This window comes from Camelina sativa, chromosome 9 (assembly GCF_030686135.1).
Source record: "Camelina sativa cultivar CO46 ecotype springtype chromosome 9, ASM3068613v1".
NCBI lineage: Eukaryota > Viridiplantae > Streptophyta > Magnoliopsida > Brassicales > Brassicaceae > Camelina > Camelina sativa.
In genome coordinates, this window is record NC_141888.1 from 36332091 (window position 1) to 36352780 (window position 20690).

At 34.8% G+C, this 20690-nt stretch overlaps 7 protein-coding genes across 9 annotated transcripts; 4 read left to right on the plus strand and 3 right to left on the minus strand.

Moving 5' to 3' along the window:
- Positions 1-486: 486 nt before the first annotated feature.
- On the minus strand, positions 487-3074 carry LOC104713219 (endoglucanase 10). Its single transcript, XM_010430293.2, has 6 exons — positions 2450-3074; positions 2062-2345; positions 1546-1980; positions 1326-1464; positions 1076-1242; positions 487-989 (listed from the first exon to the last, which is right to left on the minus strand). The coding sequence occupies exons 1-6, from the start codon at positions 2667-2669 to the stop codon at positions 657-659; spliced, it is 1578 nt and encodes a 525-aa protein (XP_010428595.1). The 5' UTR covers positions 2670-3074; the 3' UTR covers positions 487-656.
- Positions 3075-3420: 346 nt separating this feature from the next.
- Positions 3421-4995, plus strand: LOC104713220 (L10-interacting MYB domain-containing protein-like). 2 transcript variants are annotated; one of them, XM_010430297.3, is made up of 3 exons: positions 3421-3627; positions 3930-4274; positions 4364-4995. In XM_010430297.3, the coding sequence occupies exons 2-3, from the start codon at positions 3930-3932 to the stop codon at positions 4913-4915; spliced, it is 897 nt and encodes a 298-aa protein (XP_010428599.1). In that variant the 5' UTR covers positions 3421-3627; the 3' UTR covers positions 4916-4995. The 2 variants fall into 2 exon arrangements, with proteins under 2 accessions (XP_010428599.1, XP_010428598.1); XM_010430296.3 differs by having other exon boundaries at positions 3424-3627; positions 3909-4274.
- A 30-nt stretch (positions 4996-5025) lies between these two features.
- On the minus strand, positions 5026-6231 carry LOC104713221 (protein disulfide-isomerase LQY1, chloroplastic). Its single transcript, XM_010430298.3, has 5 exons — positions 5927-6231; positions 5744-5827; positions 5617-5668; positions 5372-5528; positions 5026-5264 (listed from the first exon to the last, which is right to left on the minus strand). Exons 1-5 carry the CDS (start codon positions 6071-6073, stop codon positions 5243-5245), a joined length of 462 nt encoding a protein of 153 aa, XP_010428600.1. The 5' UTR covers positions 6074-6231; the 3' UTR covers positions 5026-5242.
- Positions 6232-6434: 203 nt separating this feature from the next.
- Positions 6435-8066, plus strand: LOC104713222 (putative HVA22-like protein g). Of its 2 annotated transcripts, none has more exons than XM_010430299.3 (7): positions 6435-6602; positions 6742-6786; positions 6890-6988; positions 7097-7153; positions 7252-7315; positions 7406-7612; positions 7807-8066. In XM_010430299.3, exons 2-7 carry the CDS (start codon positions 6755-6757, stop codon positions 7879-7881), a joined length of 534 nt encoding a protein of 177 aa, XP_010428601.1. In that variant the 5' UTR covers positions 6435-6602; positions 6742-6754; the 3' UTR covers positions 7882-8066. The 2 variants fall into 2 exon arrangements, with proteins under 2 accessions (XP_010428601.1, XP_087323540.1); XM_087467414.1 differs by having other exon boundaries at positions 6449-6602; positions 6745-6786.
- A 3744-nt stretch (positions 8067-11810) lies between these two features.
- On the plus strand, positions 11811-14570 carry LOC104713223 (uncharacterized). The gene is made up of 3 exons (XM_010430302.3): positions 11811-12716; positions 12803-12900; positions 13775-14570. Exons 1-3 carry the CDS (start codon positions 12121-12123, stop codon positions 14485-14487), a joined length of 1407 nt encoding a protein of 468 aa, XP_010428604.1. The 5' UTR covers positions 11811-12120; the 3' UTR covers positions 14488-14570.
- Positions 14571-18841: 4271 nt separating this feature from the next.
- On the plus strand, positions 18842-19306 carry LOC104715854 (uncharacterized). The gene has a single exon (XM_019230327.2). It carries the CDS (start codon positions 18920-18922, stop codon positions 19172-19174), a length of 255 nt encoding a protein of 84 aa, XP_019085872.1. The 5' UTR covers positions 18842-18919; the 3' UTR covers positions 19175-19306.
- A 67-nt stretch (positions 19307-19373) lies between these two features.
- On the minus strand, positions 19374-20288 carry LOC104713224 (WEB family protein At1g75720-like). The gene is made up of 2 exons (XM_010430304.3): positions 20068-20288; positions 19374-19979 (listed from the first exon to the last, which is right to left on the minus strand). The coding sequence occupies exons 1-2, from the start codon at positions 20188-20190 to the stop codon at positions 19515-19517; spliced, it is 588 nt and encodes a 195-aa protein (XP_010428606.1). The 5' UTR covers positions 20191-20288; the 3' UTR covers positions 19374-19514.
- Between the last annotated feature and the right edge of the window lie 402 nt (positions 20289-20690).

Here is a 20690-nt window from a genome sequence, read left to right on the forward strand (position 1 = left end):
TATAAACTCCAGAAATTTATAAAAAAAAAAATCTGGCAAAGATACTGAGGAAACTTTGAGTTCTGGCCACTTCAGGAGATTGTTAATAGAAAAATAAAAAATGTTGACATGTGTATGTTTCTGGCAATTATAAAAAAAATTCATGTATTTTATAACAAATATTGATAAGTTGGATTCTTTTCGGGAATTGTTTAAAAAACAGTAACAGCGTTGTTCACATTGTTAACGGGCTGTTACGGAGTTAGGGAAATCTGAATAGAAAATATACCGTGCTTTTTATATTTATAAATTTGTTTGTGTATTTTCAGGCAAGGAAAAATGTTTGTATATTTTTTTGGCAAATATTAAATAAGTATGCATATTTTTCAGGAATATTGCAAGTTGCAACATTGTTATTTTTTTTTGTCATTCGTCATTTGTGTGCATCAAATCAACTAGTCAACCTATGTTGTGTGTGTGTTGTAGGCTTGTAGCTCTGTACTTTGATTTATTTTTTGTCGACAAGCTTTGTAATTTGATTAGACAACTAATTGTTTGTTTAACACTCATCAACATATCAACCAATACACAGCGTGTGAATAATACACAAACATTAAAAAAGAAAGAAACAAAAAAAAAAAAATAGACGTAGCAATGTGACTTCAATAAAAAATAGCTCACTTCAAAGATTGTAAAGCAGAAGAGGTAGTGACAAGACTAGACAAAAGACCAACGAGAAGTGCATTGTTGTAAGTGGTTGGCTCGTTCTGCATTGGGTTCTCTCGTGAGTCAGTGAACGTCTCGTTGAAGAAAGGTCCACCTACGAGTGCACCATATGCTATGTTTGGGTTTGGTTTGGTTGAGTTGAACCATTTGAATCCATCTAAGCACCCTGTGGTTGCATCTGCGGGAATAGAAGCTCCTCTATGATGCACAAACTCTGGGTATTTGTCTCCATAACCCACCACGAAGCTCGTTCCTAACGGATTCTTCCCCAGCATGTAATCAGCCTACAGGAAGAAACTCCAGTGAGTCTTCTTCTTTGAGTTGTTTTATATTGTTTGTGTATAGTTTCTCATATGTTGTTAGTAGTTACCTGTGATTTGGCGAAATCTCTGAGCTCTGTTGCTTTGAAGATTTTACCGTCGCAAGATATTTTGTGGATTCGGGAAGTGAGCATGTAATCACTGAAAAGCGAGGCTAAGAACGCTGAGGACACGGATTGTTGCAGCGAGTTCCATTCACTAACCCATACAAGACCACCTATTTAACAAGAACCAAGCTTTATAAGAAACTGAGTCAAAGAGGCTTTATGTTGTATATGCAATATTAAAAGTAGAGATTACCGTTTGTTCTACTAGCTGTAGCTGTTGGAGACTTTGGTAAAAGCCCACACATGACAGCTTTAGCAGTGTCCCTGTAACTTCCAAGTCCCTTGCTTCCTGCTAAATCTTTTTTAAAGAAGAGTAATCTTGATAATAGTACCTGCAATGATTAAGAAGCATAAATGTTATTCAAGCGAAAAAAATCAAAAACAGAAATGCTCCAACTGGTGTTCAATCTAACCTGTGTTCCAGCAAGCTTGTTGTCCCAACTAAACCAAGTTGGATTTCCAAAACTAGCAAACTCATTTCCATGTTTAGTCACATAGTCAAGGTAAGTTTTGTCCTCCGTAGCATGGTACAACCAACTAGCAGCCCATAATAACTCATCCCCATACCCTGTCGAATTGTAAAACTTCTGAACCTCAGGTATATTAACACTGTAAGAGCCTCGTTTAGTATCTGCAAAATCAAACAACTGCTTGGCATGCTTCAAAAGCGTGGCTGAATACTGAGAGTCACTATCCTTAAACACTAAAGACGCAGAAGCCATAGCTGCAGCAGTTTCCGCAGCAACCTCCGTCCCTGGAGTATCTACATCAATTTTAGTAAGTGGTCTCTTCTCTTTCATATCCTCAGGTCTCTCCCAGCATGGATGATCTATTTTTGGATCTCCCACCTATAATACACAATCAATCACTATGAGACTCATTTGCTTCCACACTCTAATCTAAGCATGAATGATTTTGAAGTCCAAAACCTGGATATAGAGGACATTATCAGAAGGATGAGCTTTGATAAGATAATCAGTAGTCCAACGAAGAGAGTCTTTAGCAGGATCTAATTGGTTGACAGCATCCATCTGATCACCATACTCAAGAATCGACCATGAGAGAACCGTAGCAGTGAAAGCCATAGGGAAACCAAACTTAATATGATCACCAGCATCATATAAGCCTTTGGAAAGATCAAGATCAGCTTCACTTCCATCTTTAAGACCTGAATCTCCTCTCCAAGGTATCTTATTGTTCACCAATTTACCAGCTAACAACATTCAAAAACATGCAAACGAATCAAAATCAAAAATAACTTGTCAGGTAAGTTAAGAATCTAATGGAATCTGCGAAATTAGATTGAAGAAGTATTACATTTCTGGATATCGAAGAACTGTAAAGACAACTTGAGAGCGTCGGCGTATTTTTTATCAATGGCGCCGGGAGGACCAGGAACAGGACCAGAACCATCAGCGTCACCGGATTTCTTCATTCTAGATTTGACGGTGTAAACGACGGCGAGAACAACAGCAGCTAACACAATAATCGCGATAAACCAACCGCACCAACCTTTGGACTTTGATTTCTCCCCCATTTTTTTGATTTTTTTCGAAATTCGTGGATTTGATTTTAGATCCGAGGTTCAATGTAGCTAGATTCACTTAGCTACACGGATCTATAGGAATCTGTTGATGAAGATGGGAAGGAGGAGCAAAGGTGATAGGTTGAATCAAAAAGGAAGGTGGAGAGAGGAGTCACTGCCCACACTTCTGCTTCTTCTACTCTAACTTAAAAAATAAAAAATCAAATCTCTCTAAAAATTAGTTTAAAGTCGGTGGAGTATCAAGCGGGATTTCAGATCTATCTAATTTTTTTTTTTCCTTCTTTAGAATCTTTTTTTTTTTGTGTTAGTATATTAAATCAAGGTTGTATTTATTGATTAATGTAATTTATAAGGTGAATAATTACTGTTTTACCCCTTTTTAACTTTAAAGGAAGCAAATGAGACGGGTACAACTGTATGTAAAATGTAGTCAGTGTGTCACTGTCACAATTGTCGGTCGCTATATCAATTTTTATTAGGTGTCCACATTTATAATAGGAGGAAAAGAACTAATTTGTTTGTAAATAAAATTAAGTAGGCCAACATTTTAAATTGGGAAAAATTAAAAAAATCTGATGGGAACAAGAACAACAGATTAAAGAAGTTTAATAAGGAACAAGTGGGGTTAGTGGTGCTTTATTTTTGTTGCCATTTGTTGCCATATCTCACCATGCAAGGCTTCTCCATCTTTGTCGACTCTAGCCAGAGGTGTATAAGTATTGAGTCTATTGACCATTATGCCAATGAAAGACAAAGTGGAAAATTTGAGATTATTGGGTCTGGGCTTTACCAAGCATTAAACTAGCCCATTAGCACGCCAACTTGGCAGAATCCCTAAATCCGAACCCTTTATTTTTTTTTTTTCTTATTATCTAGAGATTCAGTCTTGCGCTCGTAATCCATGGAGGACTGATCGAGTGATCGTGTTATAATTTCCATCTCCAGAGAGGTCGTCAGTCTATAACAAGTTCCGCACTTGCGTTTTTTTCTCTTTATATTTTGTTCTGAAATCGCCGGATGATGAGTTTATTTCGTGATCACATCACACCATAATTAGCTGAATTTCTTAGAAATTGCTATGGTCCTTTTGATTTTGTATGTAGTACCACAAAGTAATTGGTAATGTGTTACGTCATTTTTATCAAGTGTCACTGTGTCAGGTGTAAAGTCTCTGTCTTGTGTTTATCTTGTGATAGATATATATAGCTGATGTCTTATTATTTTTATTAGGTCTTTAATTTTGAATCACAGATGTTGATGGATGTTGAAGCTAACGCACAACCAACAAAGCAAGATCGATCGAGAAAGAGATGGACTCCGTTTCTTGACAAGGTTTTAGCTGACTTGGTGGTTAAACAGATTCAATCAGGAAACAGACATAACAACGTTTTCGATAGCAAAGCATGGAATAACATACGCCGTGAATTCAACGAGCAGACGGAGCTTAACTTCAACAATATTCAGTTGAGGAAACATCTTGCTGTTCTGAGACAACGCTATAACACTCTTGAATCATCTCATGTTCAAAACGAATCTGTTCTCGAAGAAGATACAAGATGTATCTTGGGGTTTGACTTGTTGGAAGAAGACTCTGGTGTAAGCTTACTTACTTTTATCCTCTTTAGGTTTAAGCATTGTGTTTTATTGAAGGAAATGCTTGTTTTTTTGCACACATGGTTCCACAGGTACAGCCTAGGAGTGATGAAGCAGTTAATGTTAAGGATTGTCCCATTTATGAGCAGCTTTGCACTATATTTGGTGATGATTCCGTTGATGGTAGATATGCTCAGTCAAGTCACTTTGAAGGATTAGAAGAATCCATGGCAAATCAATCCTCAGAGAATATATCAACACCAATCTTAGCGCAAGCAGACACAAACTTGGTAGATAGAAAAAGGAAGAGAGAACCTGATTCAAAGACCTCTTTAGGACCGAGCCATATTGATCAAGCAGCATTGGAGAAAATGGCAGGTGCTTTGTCGGACATGGTAACTACTTTGAGGTCAAGGATGGCTGATTCGGAAACGCAAGAGGACAGATTTAGTATTACAAACTGTATCAATGTGCTTGACGAGATAGAGAACATGGATGAAGGCGTCTACTATGCAGCTTTAGACATTTTTGAGAACCCTGGTCTTAGAGAGACTTTCATATCTCTTAAAAGTAACAAGTTACGGTTAACATGGTTACAAGGAAAATGCAGGAAACTTTCTCCTTCAGTTTCACTGGTAGGCTGACTTCAACCTATATATATGTAGCTAGCTCCTTGTTGTTGCAAGTAAAAACCAATAGATTTGGTCTTTTGTAGAGATTTGTTTTGGTTGCTGATTGATGATAGATAGCTAAAGAGGGAAAATAGTATCAGCTTTAAGATGAAGATACAAGCTTACTGTCATGTTACTTCATGACAACAGAAGAAATATTTTGATTGAACTCTGATCTCTATGATACAACATGTTGTTCCGTCATGTGTTTGGTGAACAAAACAGTATTGTACAATGAAGAAATGTGAGAAGGGAGGAAAAAGAGATACTTTGATCTGTTTTCTCTAGTGCAAAGACAATTTAGTCATCGTCCTTGAACTCCCTGACCATATACGAAAAAAGAAGATAACAAAAGTGTGAGTATATCTATCTCTACAATGTGCAACAACAACAAAAAAAACAGAGTAGCTTTGAATAATCATACAGTACCTTCGATCAAGGTATCGAGGTTGAACACCAGAGCCTTGACAAGTAGTGCAAGTTAAAGAACCAGCACCATCACAGTTGATGCAGTTAGAGACTTCTTTCTCTCCACCACCAAGCTCTACTGTCACATTACCACTTCCCACACACAATCTACATTTCTCTGCTCCACAAAATAAACAAACACCATCAACTTGATAGAGAGTTATAAGAGATAAGAGTAATAAAAGAAGCAATAATAAAAAACGTACGAGCTCCGGTTCCATTGCAAGGAAAACAAGGTTGAGTATTCTCTCGCTTAGACTAAATCGAGAAGTTGTGTTAGAAAAACGCAAAAAAATCTCAATCGATTGAATCAAGTGAATCTGAAAGACTTACGGCATTGTCGATTTGAGTTTCGTAGAACACAGGGATTCCGATTCCTAATGCGACGCTGGCTACGCCAACTGATATTGCGACTACCTAAAATTACGAAAAAAAAAACCGAAATTGAGAATCAAATTGAAGTGATGAGAAGAGAGAAGAGAGAGAGAGAGAGAGAGAGATGAGAATCAAAAGTACCGTGTTGGGATCGAGTTCAGCTTTGATTTGGGGATAAGATGGAGACCGGAGATTCTTCGCGGAGAAAGAAGGCGGAGTGAAATTGATTGGACGGTGGATGAACGGAGAGTGAAGAAGACGAGGCGGAGAGGGTGCTGAAACTGGCATTTCGATTTCGATGTTGTGTGGAAAGCTATGGAGAACGATAGCTTAAGCGCGCGCGAAGATGAGAGGAGGAGGAAGAAGAAGATGAACCAGTGGTTTTGGGATAATCTCAGCCACTAGATGTTTAATCATTAGCGGCTAAGATTTGTTCACGTGGCTTTATTCGATTTATCCAAATTTTATCCATTTTTGTATTTCGGAGAGGGAGCAATCAGGTGCGAAAACGATACGGTACACCCTCTGGTCAAAAGTAGAAGATAGTAACCGTCAGATCAAAATCCAACGGCTGCTAAAACTTTTTTCAAAGTTGTTTGTTTTACGTACTCGGTTACTATATGATATGGAGCCCGCAACGCACTGTTTCAAGTTAAAACTGTCAAGCAGAGAACAAAATATATACAATTAGGAGAAAAAAGGATTCGCAAGTCACTATCCCCGATACGAATCATACCGTTTTCGCTTCTCCTTTCGCGCAAGTCACTGTCCGTAACCGTCGCCTGCCGCATCATCACGTCGTCTCATCATAAGATAGGTATATATGTTATGGTTTCAATCGCTTTTAAACGTTGCGTCATCTCAATGCTTAGTGTCTCGTTTTCGGAATTTGGATATAGTTCATAATTATATAATTGTGATTAGCAGATTCGTTTGTTGTTTTTGCATATGTTTAGCAGGTGATCACAAATGATTGGATCGTTTCTGACAAGAGGCCTTCTGTATGTTACTCAATAACTTTGATCTCTTCTTTTGTGTTCCCTAGCTAGGAATAGTTAGTTGTATATAATCAAACAAACTAATGAAACTTTCAATTATTGACAGAATGGTGTTTGGATATGCGTATCCTGCTTATGAGTGTTACAAAACGGTTGAACTCAACAAGCCTGAGATTGAACACCTTCAGTTCTGGTGCCAATATTGGTATAATATTATGATGAGCGTCTCTCATATAATTCTTTTCTTTTCTTGATCTCTAGCTTTTAAGGTTACTAAATATTGCTTGTTGCTTCCTCTTAAACATCTTTGTAGGATTATTGTAGCTGTTTTAACGATATCCGAACGAGTTGGCGATGCTCTTGTTTCCTGGTACGTACATGTTGTTATTAATTTTTTAAGTACTTGGTTAGTAACAAATATATAGTTTCGCTGTTCTTATTATATTATATTTTGTTTTCATTTTGAAGGTTACCAATGTATAGCGAGGCCAAGTTGGCATTCTTTATTTATCTCTGGTTCCCAAAGACCAAAGTAAGTAAAGCCTATGAGATACAAAATCTTTTGATTCAATTGTCTTTCTCTCTAACAATTGATATATCTTCTGTGTGTTTACCTTTTCAGGGAACTACATATGTGTACGATTCTTTCTTCAGGCCATACATCTCAAAGCATGAAGATGAAATTGACCGCAGCTTGATAGAGGTACGGACTAGAGCTGGGAATATGGCAATGATATATCTCCAAAAAGCAATTAACCATGGACACACAAGATTCTTTGAGATCTTGCAGTATATTTCCGAACAATCTACACCAAAATCTAAGTCTGAGGTAATTAGTTAATTCTTTTCACCTCTCTCTACGCGTATATATATATATATATATATATATATATATATATATATATATATATATATCTTGTTTCTAGTGTCCACGCATGATCTTTCTACTCTTTTTGACTCTTTTTAACATGTGAGAGTTCATTATAAGATCTTTAATTTACTACTTCTTCTATTTGTGAACAGGAAAAGAAACAGACAACAACACCTGAAGTTGATGACCCAATTCCTAAGGTGAAAGAAAACGAAGTTACCAAGTGAGGTAGAGACTCATCCAAGAGGATGTAACACTAAGACTGACTCGTGAATCCACACATTGTACTAACTATGTATCATTCATCTTCTTTCTTTTAGTCGCTAATAGGAGGAACAAACGTATATGCGTTAATGTTACTTTCATATTACAAATGTAAATTGCTAATAAATAAAGTACCTTAATTTATCCATTGAACTATTAGAATTTGGCTTGACATGTACCGTAAACTTAAATGCTTCACGTGTGTGATGGCACCCAATCCCTTATCAAGCCCACATGTGACATGTCTCCACTCTCTTAATCTAGCAGGCCGGATATAAACCGACCTGTCAAAACCCACCTATCATCTCAATTCGTTGTGGATCAGGTTAAATGTGACGGGTAGCAGAATGGATAAACTGCTTTTACATCACTGCTCAAATACTTTTATTTTTAAATTTCAAAGAAACTATATACACTTTGGTCGTTATTACATTTGTTACTCAAAAGATAAAAGAACACTCTGCAAAGTAATTTATAAAACGAAAGGGGTTAAACATAAAAATAATACATAAACAATAGGACCACACGGCTACAAGTTGTGACATATCATCATTGTGTGGAAAAATACATAAACATTTACAAAATATCTAACTGTATGGCATTGTATTTATTGTACGTACAAAATAACCAATTTGATAATACGTGTAAAACGAAGACCAAAATGAATACAGATTTTCATAAATTTATGAGTTGTGTAGAGAGACCAATAATTGAAAGAAGGATATGCAACGGAATGATTGATGAATCCACTATAAAAATTAGGGACCATATTTGAATGATAGTTGTTGTATATATCTACTTGCATTTATTGATATGAAGCTTGTTGTTGTTGTTGTATGATCCAGTGTGAAACTAAAGAGTGTCAGCAAGAAGAACCTCTCTTCTTCTTCTTATTTTTTTCACCATTTTGTTTAATTCTCCACAAGCCATCCCTGACGCGATAAAAATCCCAATTTTGGACTCTCTAACTATAAAAAAGCAACACAACAACAAACAACTACAATTTTTAGGTAGTAAAGACCAAAACCAGGTCTCGTTTTCTCTCATCTAATTTTCTACAAGTTATTTGATTGCAGAATGAGTGTGTGAAAAGAATTACATTGCAGTTGTTACAAGTATTCTAGTATTAAAGTAGACCACATGCTTTTCATACATACTGTATCATTATCACAATGTATTATTCACACTTTCGTGACAGTTCTTTAGGCATATGAGATATGACTATAGTTTTTTTTACTGTAAAAGTTTACTTTATTAATATGGAACATGATACAGTAAGATACTTTCAAGATGATGCAAAACAGTAATGGATATTAACAGTTTATTTTGGAAACTAATTCTCAAATGTATATTTTCTTGTACCACAGGTATTATGTTCGTTTGTTTGTACAAAATTTCAAAAATCGTATGTCTGTTTAAAAAGTGTACTAAATAATTTGTTTTCTTTTTTCTTTATGATATTTGACCCTTTGAGCTAGGGATTAATTATTTGATATTAGTGATATGTCCGTACGTTTAAGTTTTCAACTAGTTGGGTGGGAGATGTAATCTAATTAAAATGACATCAGATGCGGGGCTTGATTCGATTCCTTATAATAAGTACGTAGTATAGTATATTATGATAACATGAAATGGGGACACAACAATTGTCTCTAGTTTTCATATATTTTAAAACCATTTTGCCAAACCTTTAGACCCCAAATCACACGTGCACTTTATAACATGGTAAACGAATAACACATTATACTAAGAGTAACACCATTTTGTATCTAGAGATATACTGATCTTCTAGTCTTCTTGTTGTTGGTCACAGAAATAAACCTTACAAAAATTTTCAAAACATACCTGAGAAAATTCATGAAAAGATCCATACTACTAGTATATACGTATCACAGTACGAAGCTTTCTCTCTCTCTGTCGGTGTTTTAAAAAACTACAATCGTTCGTGGCTCTATATTTAATGCCATATTCAAAGCACTTGAATTTATACAAATTGGGAATTGGAAGGTTTCTCTTTACTGCAATACAAGATGGGTAATACCAATATAAAATTTATATCAAATTTTGAAGTTATAAATGAGTAAAATTTATTAATCACAACCCAACCCTTACCAGCCACGTTGTCAGTATAGACTCTTTTTAATACTACATGCAGCAGGGATTAAAATTTTCTGTCAGTCGAATAAATTCCATTGTCACCGGACTTCTAACAAATTATTTAAACGTTACGTTTGTAAACAATTACTTTAACTTTTCGTTTTTTTGAAATTCAAACTCGTTTTTTTTAAGAATCAAACACATTCTCAACACCTCGCGCTCCTTTTTCTTCTTTTGTCTCAATGAAACTTATAAAATAGCAAACATCATTGAACACAATTTGAAACGAAATGACTAATTCTATAATGATAATAATAATGATCTCTGATGATTTTTATAACCAAGTTTATTAGATTGAAAAAACAAAAGAGAGGGACAAATGTGGAACACGACAAGTGAGAAGGCCAAAGCGACTTCGTGATAAAATCCAAGTATTGCGGCGAATGTGAAGGCCTTCGATTTTTACATCTGGTCAATGGTCAACCTTATAAAAAAATATTTTGATTGCTTCAGTTTTTACCTTGATTATGATTACAGTAATTCACTTTATGTTACTTATTGATGAGCGATTAATACAATTACTCAAATCTATGTGTTGAGTGTTTAATACCACAACCTAAAAGTATATGGTGCCTGAGTTATCAATATTATTACTGCCATGATGTAAGTTAGACACTGTGTTGTGGAATTCTCAATTCTCACCATTTATTATAAAATAAAGTATCATTTATTTCGTGCACTAAACCTTTTTATGATAATCAGTATATTAATAAATGAATTTACACCCATACCTATTTACACAAACTTCAAGTGTAACTCCACCACTTTTTACTGTAGTGGAATCAGTTTATGACACCCTAACTTAATTACTTTTGAGAAAGGAACAGTCTATCAGTCTAGTCCAATATCGTTTTCTTACAGATTACATACACATTGCAGATATATTGCATTTTTTTTTTTTTTTTTTGGACTAATGCAGATATATTGCATATATCTTAAATACTGTAAATAATTATTGAATTTAACACCAAAACATACTATAGAAATAAATTAAAATACAGTATGGTTTAGTTTATTTATAGGAAGGAATCTAAGAAATAAAAGGCATTGAAAAATCCAACTCGAGACAAATAGAACATTTGGAATCCGTAATCACAGTTCCAAATACGAAGTTTCCAAAGACCTTGTCTGGTGTTTAACGTGTAATATATCTTGTTTCTGTTTTAAACAATTGTTTTGACCATACATCCAAAACAATTATTTTATAATAATGAGTACTACTCCAATCTTCAAACCTTTTCTATTTTGATAAACATGGATTAATTCTCCAATCTATAGTCTTCATAGCTAAAATTTTCATTATTATTATGTATTATAGCGTCTCATAATAATGAGATTTCAATCAGAGATTTGAGTATAATATACCAAACAAATCGATATATTAAAGAGTCAAGATGCTTTCTTACGTGGCATTTTGTCTGCATCTCTACCAATAGAAGCTTCAGTGACGTTAACAAAGTCAGCCCCTTAAGTAGGTCAAACTGTAATGGCAGATTATATAGATGAAGCAGATAGATAGATGAAAGCAGTTAAAGCACATACAAGGCCAACCAAGCTCGTCCAAAAAAAATTAATTTCAATAGTATCTTCTAACTAATTTCTTATCATCAAAAAAGTAATTCACTATTTGAAATGCATATTAAATACTGTTCTTTCTTTTGAGGAAAATATACAAAATTAACTGCACTGCAAGCCTACAACTAAAAAAGTAAGCAACCAGATGCCAAAATTAATTAGAAAGATCTGACAAAACAAGATATCTGAATATAGTTAATTTAGTACCCTATTTTCAATTCAAAAGATTATAAATCTTAGTAAATTAAAATTCGAAATGAGAAGGGTAAGAAAGTAAAACTGTAAAATAAAGACCCATTAAAGAAAGATAGAGCCCACTACTTTAACCTTCTTCCCTCCTTATTACACATCTTGGATCCATCTTCGATTTCAACACCTAAGAAAAAAAAGGTTATAATTAAAGAACCATAAAGAAGAACACAAAAGAGAAACTCTCACATTCTCAAGAGTTTCTTTCCTTCTTTCTTACAATGGCTTTACTAACTTTCTTGCCGGAAAACGCAGAGCCGCCTCAAAAACACAATCCACCGTCGAGCAAACGCAAGAAACGCGAGAATCCCACCGACCAAACTCAACCGCAGAAACAGAAACCACACAAACCGCAGAAATCGAAGAAACCAGTACTTCCTAAGCAGCCTTCTTCATGGGACCAAATCAAGAACCTATTGACTTGCAAACAAATCGAAGGGTCAAGAGTCCATGATCCTTCCAAGAACTCTCAGCCTGCTCCGTCCATCACTACTAACTTATCTCCTTCCAAGCTCGGCTCGTCGTGCAGCTCCATATGTAGCTTCAGAGACGTGGCTCACGGCAACACTCGCGTGGTTCATAGAGCAGACCACTCTCCCGACGTAGCTAACTCGACTGCTCCTGACTCGGAGACTCGGCTTCTGACTCGGAAACCTGGTCAACACGGTTCCTCTTCGTCTCGGTCTCTTACATCTGGCTCAACGAGATCTAACGCCAGTGGGAGTTACACGTCATCATCAACGACTTCGTTTAGAGCCATGCAGTTCCGTAAACTCTCCGGATGTTACGAATGTCACATGATCGTTGACCCTAGCAGGTAAAAATGACTACACAAATTAATGATGAGAGAAGTCATCCTAGTTATAATTTAGTATGTTCATTATTTTTTTCTTTAAATGGTAGGTATCCAATTTCGCCTAGGGTTTGTGCTTGTTCCCAATGTGGAGAAGTTTTTCCCAAGCTTGAAAGCTTAGAGCTTCATCAAGCTGTTCGTCACGCAGGTACGGGTTTTACATTTTACTATTTTCGTTTGTTAAAATTAATTTTAACTTTATCATTTAGCTCAAATTATTTAATTACGCTCTAGCTAATAGCTACAATCTTTTTTCTTTTTTGGTGTGAATACTGAGTAGTCGCATTTTTTAAAGTTAAACCTAGTATCCAGTGGGATTTCGTTAATGCAAATTGCTTAGTAAAGTAAAATATTATGTTTTTGGATCCTTAATTGGAAAAAAATTAAGATCTCAGTCCATGATTTGACTTGTGAATGATGATATAAACTCAACTTGTTTAGTATTTGATTGAATTATTAGCACTAACACATGTTTTCCGGTGAATCTGCACTTGGATTTATCGATAGATTTACCATAATGTTAAGCAAATAATTAACGAACATGCTTTATTAGCTTACACTTATCTTTTTTTAATGGAATCAAGATCTCAATGTTATTGTCGGTGATAATATCGATCAAATAAGTTAGGATGAATTTGGCCTTATGTAGCAGATTCATCCGCATTTTTAGAGAATATTACAAAAGAGAATAGGGAATAAATATAACTGGAGAGGTACAATATATTCTATGGTATCCATATATGTCGTTTTGCTTTGGAAAACACTTAGCATGCTGCCATGGGGACCATTTTGTGTACTATAAAAAGAAACAGCTGTCTCTCTGCTCTTAACTAAATTCAATGTCCCCCTGATACTTATTACGTGTCATTTAACTATTCGACAGTATAAGAATTACAACCCCACCTGACAGTAACCGAATTAAAACTCTGTCTTAATGTTTCCAAAACTCAAGATTTTGTTTTGACTTGATAATACAGTTTCCCTGATTTTATGAGCAAAAAACGTTGTCGTTTTCTTTGCAGTTTCGGAGTTAGGTCCGGAAGATTCGGGTCGAAACATAGTGGAGATCATATTCAAATCAAGCTGGCTTAAAAAAGACAGTCCCATCTGTCAGATCGAACGGATATTAAAAGTCCACAACACTCAACGTACGATCCAACGGTTTGAAGATTGTCGAGACGCAGTGAAGGCGCGTGCGCTTCAAACCACCAGAAAAGACGCTCGCTGTGCCGCTGACGGCAACGAGCTTCTTCGTTTCCACTGCACCACTCTCACTTGCTCTCTCGGAGCTCGTGGCTCGTCTTCTCTCTGCTCTAACCTCCCTGGCTGTGGCGTATGCAACGCGATTCGCCACGGATTCCTAGGAAAATCCGCTGGCGGAGGAGGAGCTACCGCAACCGCTAACGTAGGCGGGGTGAGGACGACGGCGAGTAGCGGAAGAGCTGATGATTTGCTGACGTGTAGCGATGATGCGAGGAGGGTGATGCTTGTGTGCCGCGTGATCGCTGGGAGAGTTAAACGCGTTGATTTACCGGCGGCGGAGGGTTCTGTTACGGCGGAGAAGAAGTCTCCGGTGGAGGATAGTTCGGCGGTCGGAGTTTCATCGAGCAATGGTGTGTTTGACTCGGTGGCGGTCAACGCTGGAGTTTATTCGAATCTGGAGGAGCTTGTGGTTTATAACCCGAGAGCTATATTACCTTGCTTCGTAGTTATTTACAAAGTCTTAGAATCTTGAATTTGTAATGTTAACTTAAGAAATAATGTTTGTTCTAGTACTTCTAACATTTTATAGTATAAGGAAATTAGGTTAATTAATCATCAACCTGAATCATAAATCCCATCTTATTATTGACTTAATAAGTGTGTAATTCTTAGGATTTTAAGCTAGTATGTTCAAAATTACATATTTTTTTTATCATTGAGCTCATGATTAGGTTAAGAATTACTAGTAGAGTGAGGTTAAAAACTAATGATTATTAATTATGATCAAGTTAACGTGTTCTTTTCTCAAATTAGGCCTTTTGACCAGTAAGTAAGCGTAACATTTTGTTAACTATAGTAACTTTCACAGCTGTTCACACTGGTGGGCATCAAATAGTGTGGGACTGGCAGAGTGGTATAATTGCTACCACATGCGTTTTCAGTAAATTGTTTTATTCACCCGAGTTCTTTTCATTTTTTGTTCTTTAATTTTTCTAGGGAAAGCTGAATTGATTTTGTAAATAAAAGTTGGGTGTTGTATAGTTTTATTAGTTGAGTATACATATTATTACATAGTGTCGTCAAAACATAAGAAGAAACACAGTAGTTATATATTGGTATGGTTCAGATAAGTTCGAAATTTACCCATAAATAATAAAGGGTTAAAGCACGCTGAGAGGGTGCACCATTGGAACTTTCCTCGTTGTCAGAAGCTGCTACATTGTTTATTTATAAAATAAGTCGATTTCTCCTTGAAGTTGCAAATGAAATCAGAGATTTGGAATCAAACCAGTTTTATATTCGAGTTTTGCAACAAATATGTGGAACATACCATCAGTTTCACTGTTTCAGAATTCAGAAGTTATATTAAAAGATGGAGTTAAAGTTGACTCAACCAACTGTAGCGAGCAATGTTAAAAAGTAAGACCTTAAAACACATACGCATATGTCTATATCCAAATTTTTAAACAACATTGATTATGTAATGGTAATATTTGTATATTCTATAAAACAAAATATTTGAGACCTATGGACCTTTGAGTAACAACAAATTCCAAATGGGGAGATGCTTAATCCCGCTTGTAGTTTATGTTGTGAGAGGTTTTGTTGAAGAGTGTTTGGAAATAATTTCAGATCATCATAAAAAGTAGCATTGATGAATCATAATCTGTGAATTCTGCAAAGCCAGAAAAAGTGGCTTTAAAAATCCAGAACATATGATAAAAAAAAGAAGCTTGACAATATTTAAGGAGAAAAATGTCATTTAAATCATGAATTTTTAAATTTTGGCCATTTAAACCATGAATTTTGTTGTACGCCATTTAAAACATCTAACTTTTGTTGATTAATTTTTTTAAACATGAAATTTTGTTGACCAAGCCAAAAAAGACATGACGTTAAATTTAATAGTTGATCTACTAACAGACGTTACTTTGCCGTTAATCACACCGTTACTAACGTTTTAATGGAAGTTTTAGTTCGAGAAAATATCATTTAAACTATGAACTTTTTAATATAGGCCATTTAAACCATGAACTTGTAAATGTATGTCATTTAAACCATGAACTTTCAAATTTCTGTCATATAAACCATGAACTTGCCTTGGGCGTTAGGTGAAAACTAGACAACCTGAAAATTTTGGTTATCAAAGCAAACCGAAAAGAGAAAACCTAACCGTATGACGCAATTGATTTGGATAATTGGATTTTGGTTCGGTAGGTTTATTAGAAACCGCAAAAGTATATAACCCTAACCGGCTAAACCGTTTAACCCTTAGTTTAGTTTCTCTCTTCTTTTTTCGACTCTGCCTCATGATGCGATTCTGAAAAAGAGAATGAAGAACATCAATTCATCCTTTTTTTTCGATCTTTGTCATGTTTATTTGTTTTGAGTCTTTTCATTTATTAGGACACTACACTAGAGTTTGAAGGATTGATCATCTTGTTTTAAGACACTACACTAGAGTTTGAAGGATTGATCATTGTATTCATGTATTATGGTTTAAATGACATAAATTTGAAAATTTATGGTTTAAATGATATACATTTATAAGTTCATGGTTTAAATGGCCTATATTAAAAAGTTCATGGTTTAAATGACATTTTTTCAAACTAAAACTTCCATTAAAACGACATAGTTTTGTCAGTAACAGAGTGATTAACGGCGAAGTAACGTCTGTTAGTAGGTCAACTATCGGATTTAACGTCATGTCTTTTTTGGCTTGGTCAACGAAACTTCATGTTTAAAAAAGCTAATCAACAAAAGTTGATGTTTTAAATGGCCTACAACAAAGTTCATGGTTTAAATGGCCAAATTTAAAAGTTCATGATTTAAATGACATTTTTCCCGATATTTAAGAGTCATATACAAAACAAGTGATTAGTTCTTTTAATAGTTTGTTGATTATTAACTTACTATTATTACTGGTGCAATAAGAAAAGCTATACAGAGAAGAAAGCAATACATTTTTTTGTCCTGCTTCTTTTTATAATTTTTTTTTTACCGTATTTCGTTTACCTCTTTAGTCTAAAGTATTATCTTATTATTGAATATTGTTTACTTTTTCTTTTTCTGCAATTTTATTTTACCGTTTTAAGTCACTAGTCTGATTCTACTATGCTAGTGTAATATCTTCCCTAAAAACTCGGACTTGTTTACAAAAAATAAATAGAAAAACTTCCCTCAAAAGAACTGAACACAAAAAAAACTTGACTCAAAATGGAAACTAAAAATATATCACTGTGAGGTGAAACACCTAAAAATATATGTTACGTGTAAACTCGAATGGGCCTTCATGACTTGTTAGCCCCCGGCCATTAGTTACCTTAGAAAAATTTTAGACCCAAAGGTGTGAATCGTAACTCAAAGGTCCTTGATCCATTGAATTCGGCGAAGTCTTTTTTTTTTTTTTTGTCGTCTCTTTTTTTTTTTTTTTTGAAGTACAGATAATTCATTTGTTTACAGAAACGAAGTAAACTAATTGAATCATTTATCGTGCATGACTAAAAAATTACATGTTATTTTAGCCGATCTTTGTACATGATGATGTTACACTTTTACTTTTATGTTTAGTCCATGTGCGAAATTACATTCCAATTATTACGCAATTTTACCACAACATCTTTTACAAATAAGTTTCTCTCATATCATCATTTAGCATATTTACTCCTAGATAAAAAGGCCAACTGAATCAGTCTGATAAAATTCTCTGATATAGTAGTAAAAGTTCATGAAATTAATGAACTATTGAGCTATTTATGAGTTATCCAGGTGGTTTTAGTTAGTTTTAACTTTTAAGGAAGAATTTAAAGTGCAAGACATAATCATAACCGTCATAAAACCTTAAATTATAAAAAAAGAAACCTAATCCAACAAATCATTTCACCAAAAGCCTCTTAATTCTTTTTTGTTCTCTCCATGTCGCCTTCTCTCTAATGAATTTCCTCGTTATCTGCCTTTTAATATGTACTTTTTTTTTTAATCAAACTCTTGTTTTGTTCTACGTGCGAATAATGTTTTTGAAGTTAAATGTTTTGCTTACTGGTCCCAATATTCATTGTACCCCTAAAACTAGGTCAAAGACAAGTGTAACCGCAGGACCACTAATCTCCTTTTCTGAATGTAATCACTAATTACAGCTTTAATTATGCATTAATTATACGGCAATTCAACCTATGATTACTCGTACGTTGATTAGTTTCCTTTGTTTCTCATTGAAAGCTTTTAAAACTAAAGAAAACTTCAGTCTCTATGTCCATGTGGTGAGGTATATCATACGTTGGAATTATAGCAAAAGATACTGACATTGTCTTGAAGTGTTGCTGATGCTGTACACTTATACTTTGATCATAATTCCACGATGTAATTTTTCATATTTTGTATTGCAGTCACATTTAGACGAAAACATTTTAATAAGATAACTACTTTAGTCTTTGAACTAACAAATGAAAAAAACAAAAGTTGATATGGGATCTAAAATAAATTAAGCATATTGTTGGCCAATGTTGGGGGAAAAAACATTTTTTTTCCTGAGCAATGCTATGAGTCTGTGACACTTAGTCGGAACCATATACAATATAAACTATATAATAGGTTAATCTCTTGTCATTTAATTAAAACAAAAATTGGAGACAGTTAGATGGGATTAAGAGCTTTAGATAGAGTTAAGATGGGGCCTACATATGTTCATAGGATAAAACACATCTCAAGAAATTCTTTGGTGGTTTAATCATTGAAACACTCTTGTTCCTGTTTTTCCTCCTTGATGAATCATTACAAATTTTACTTGGGGAAATTTTTTAATTTAATTTTATAAGAATTTTGAATGCTAGTTCTATAGTTATTAAATTATCAAAAATATGTATACACGAGCTTTCACCATTCATATATAGAGTATATAGACAAAACCCTCGAGATCCAATTCATCTCTTCGAACGATCAGTTCGATAGGATTATCTGTCTTCACGATGAAGCTCTTCCACGGATTACGAAAGTTTCTCATGAGGCTCATCGATCTCACTCTCCCTTCCTCCTCTCGCCGGCATAAGAACTCACGCAACGGCTCCCACGACGGAGAGAGGTTTGAGCCGCCGAAGGTTTCGTGTAGTAGTTCGTACTATTCGTCTCATGTACACTACAGTGAAGCTATCGCTGATTGCATAGAGTTCTTCAACAAGTCTTCGGCTATGTCTTGTGATGAAGATCATGAAGCTTACGTTTAGTGATCAACATCTCAAAAGTCAAAGCTCACTTCTTTTTTTGTTTGCTTCAACATTTGGTTCGAGGCGTTGCTTTTATTTGAGTTATTGTAATTTTGAGAAACTTATATTATGGTTATTTATAAATTATTCACATTTTTGACGACTCTTTTCTAGGTAAATTTGTTTGAAACTTCGAGCATTTTCATTGTATACTCAAGAATATAGAAGTTTTTTTTTTTTAATAAGAAGTGGATAATAAAATATTTTCAAGAGCATTTACGAAAAGCCATACATACATGTGACATTATTATCAAAACCAAAAAAAAACACACAGCAAAAGAAATTTAGAAACCAAACTGTTTCATTGCAAAACCTTTTTCTTAGAAAATAACCCTCCAATAAACAAAGGGATCAAACTCTTCTTCTTCTTCTTCGTCTTCTTCTCCTTCTTTTTCATCGAAGGATGTCTCTCAAGAAACATCTCCACCACCGAACCATTATTACCACTCGGGTTTGCAAATTTCACGTATCTTTTCTCGCTCATCGATCTCAACGTCGGACTTCTGGTTAGTCTATCATCAACCCGAGGAACTAACACTTCGAATTTGGTTTTGAAGACAGTATCATCGATTCTGTTTTCGGGTTCCTCAGGATCTACTCTCAGCTTCTGGAGCTCTTGTTTTGTCCGTTCAAGCTCTTCCTTGAGACAAGACAATGAGTTTCTCATTTTTATGCTATCTTCCTTTGCCCTTTTTAGATCATGTTTTGTCTCTTCAAGCTCTGTCTCAATCCCTGATGGATCTTCTTCCCATTTCTCATCCTGCATCTGTTTCATTACTAATGTTATCACAATAACCAATCTCGAAATCAAAGAATCATATGGTAATTCGAGTTTATGAATAAGGAGTACTTGCCACTTTGAGATGGTTGGAGTAGACTTGACTGGCTAAGACTCTCTCGCCAAACAAAGCAACGGCTTCTTTGACAGTTTTAAAAGGTGCCGTTGTATCTATCTCTGCTCTCTTCATCGTCTCCATCTTATGGCTAGTTAGTGTTTAGCTCTCTCTGTGGTTCAGCAAAGAGATACATAAGCTCTGCTGCTTATAGCTTTGTGACTTTAGAATTGAGTGAGAGACGACGCAAAGCATATTATTTTCTTCATCTCCACTTCTTCAGAGTACTCTTTATTTCTTATTTTTTTTAATACCTCATAGTCTTTTGGAATATATATATTGTTCATAATATATAACTTTCTCCCCTTCACACTAATTTTTTTTTGTGAAAAATACCATTTTGCAATTACCATATGTCATATACTACAATTTTATTCCCGCTCTGTTAAAAGAATAAGAAGTAGAGGATTTCATTATTGAAAAAAACTAACTTGCACTAAACAAATAAAAAACTTTAAAATCCGTGTAAGAATGCATCTACACAAAAAAATGATATGAAAAGATATATATTTTTTTTTTCTTTCTTTCTTTCTTTTCAATGGAATGAGCCATTGTAACATTGTTTAAATCCAACAATATAATGT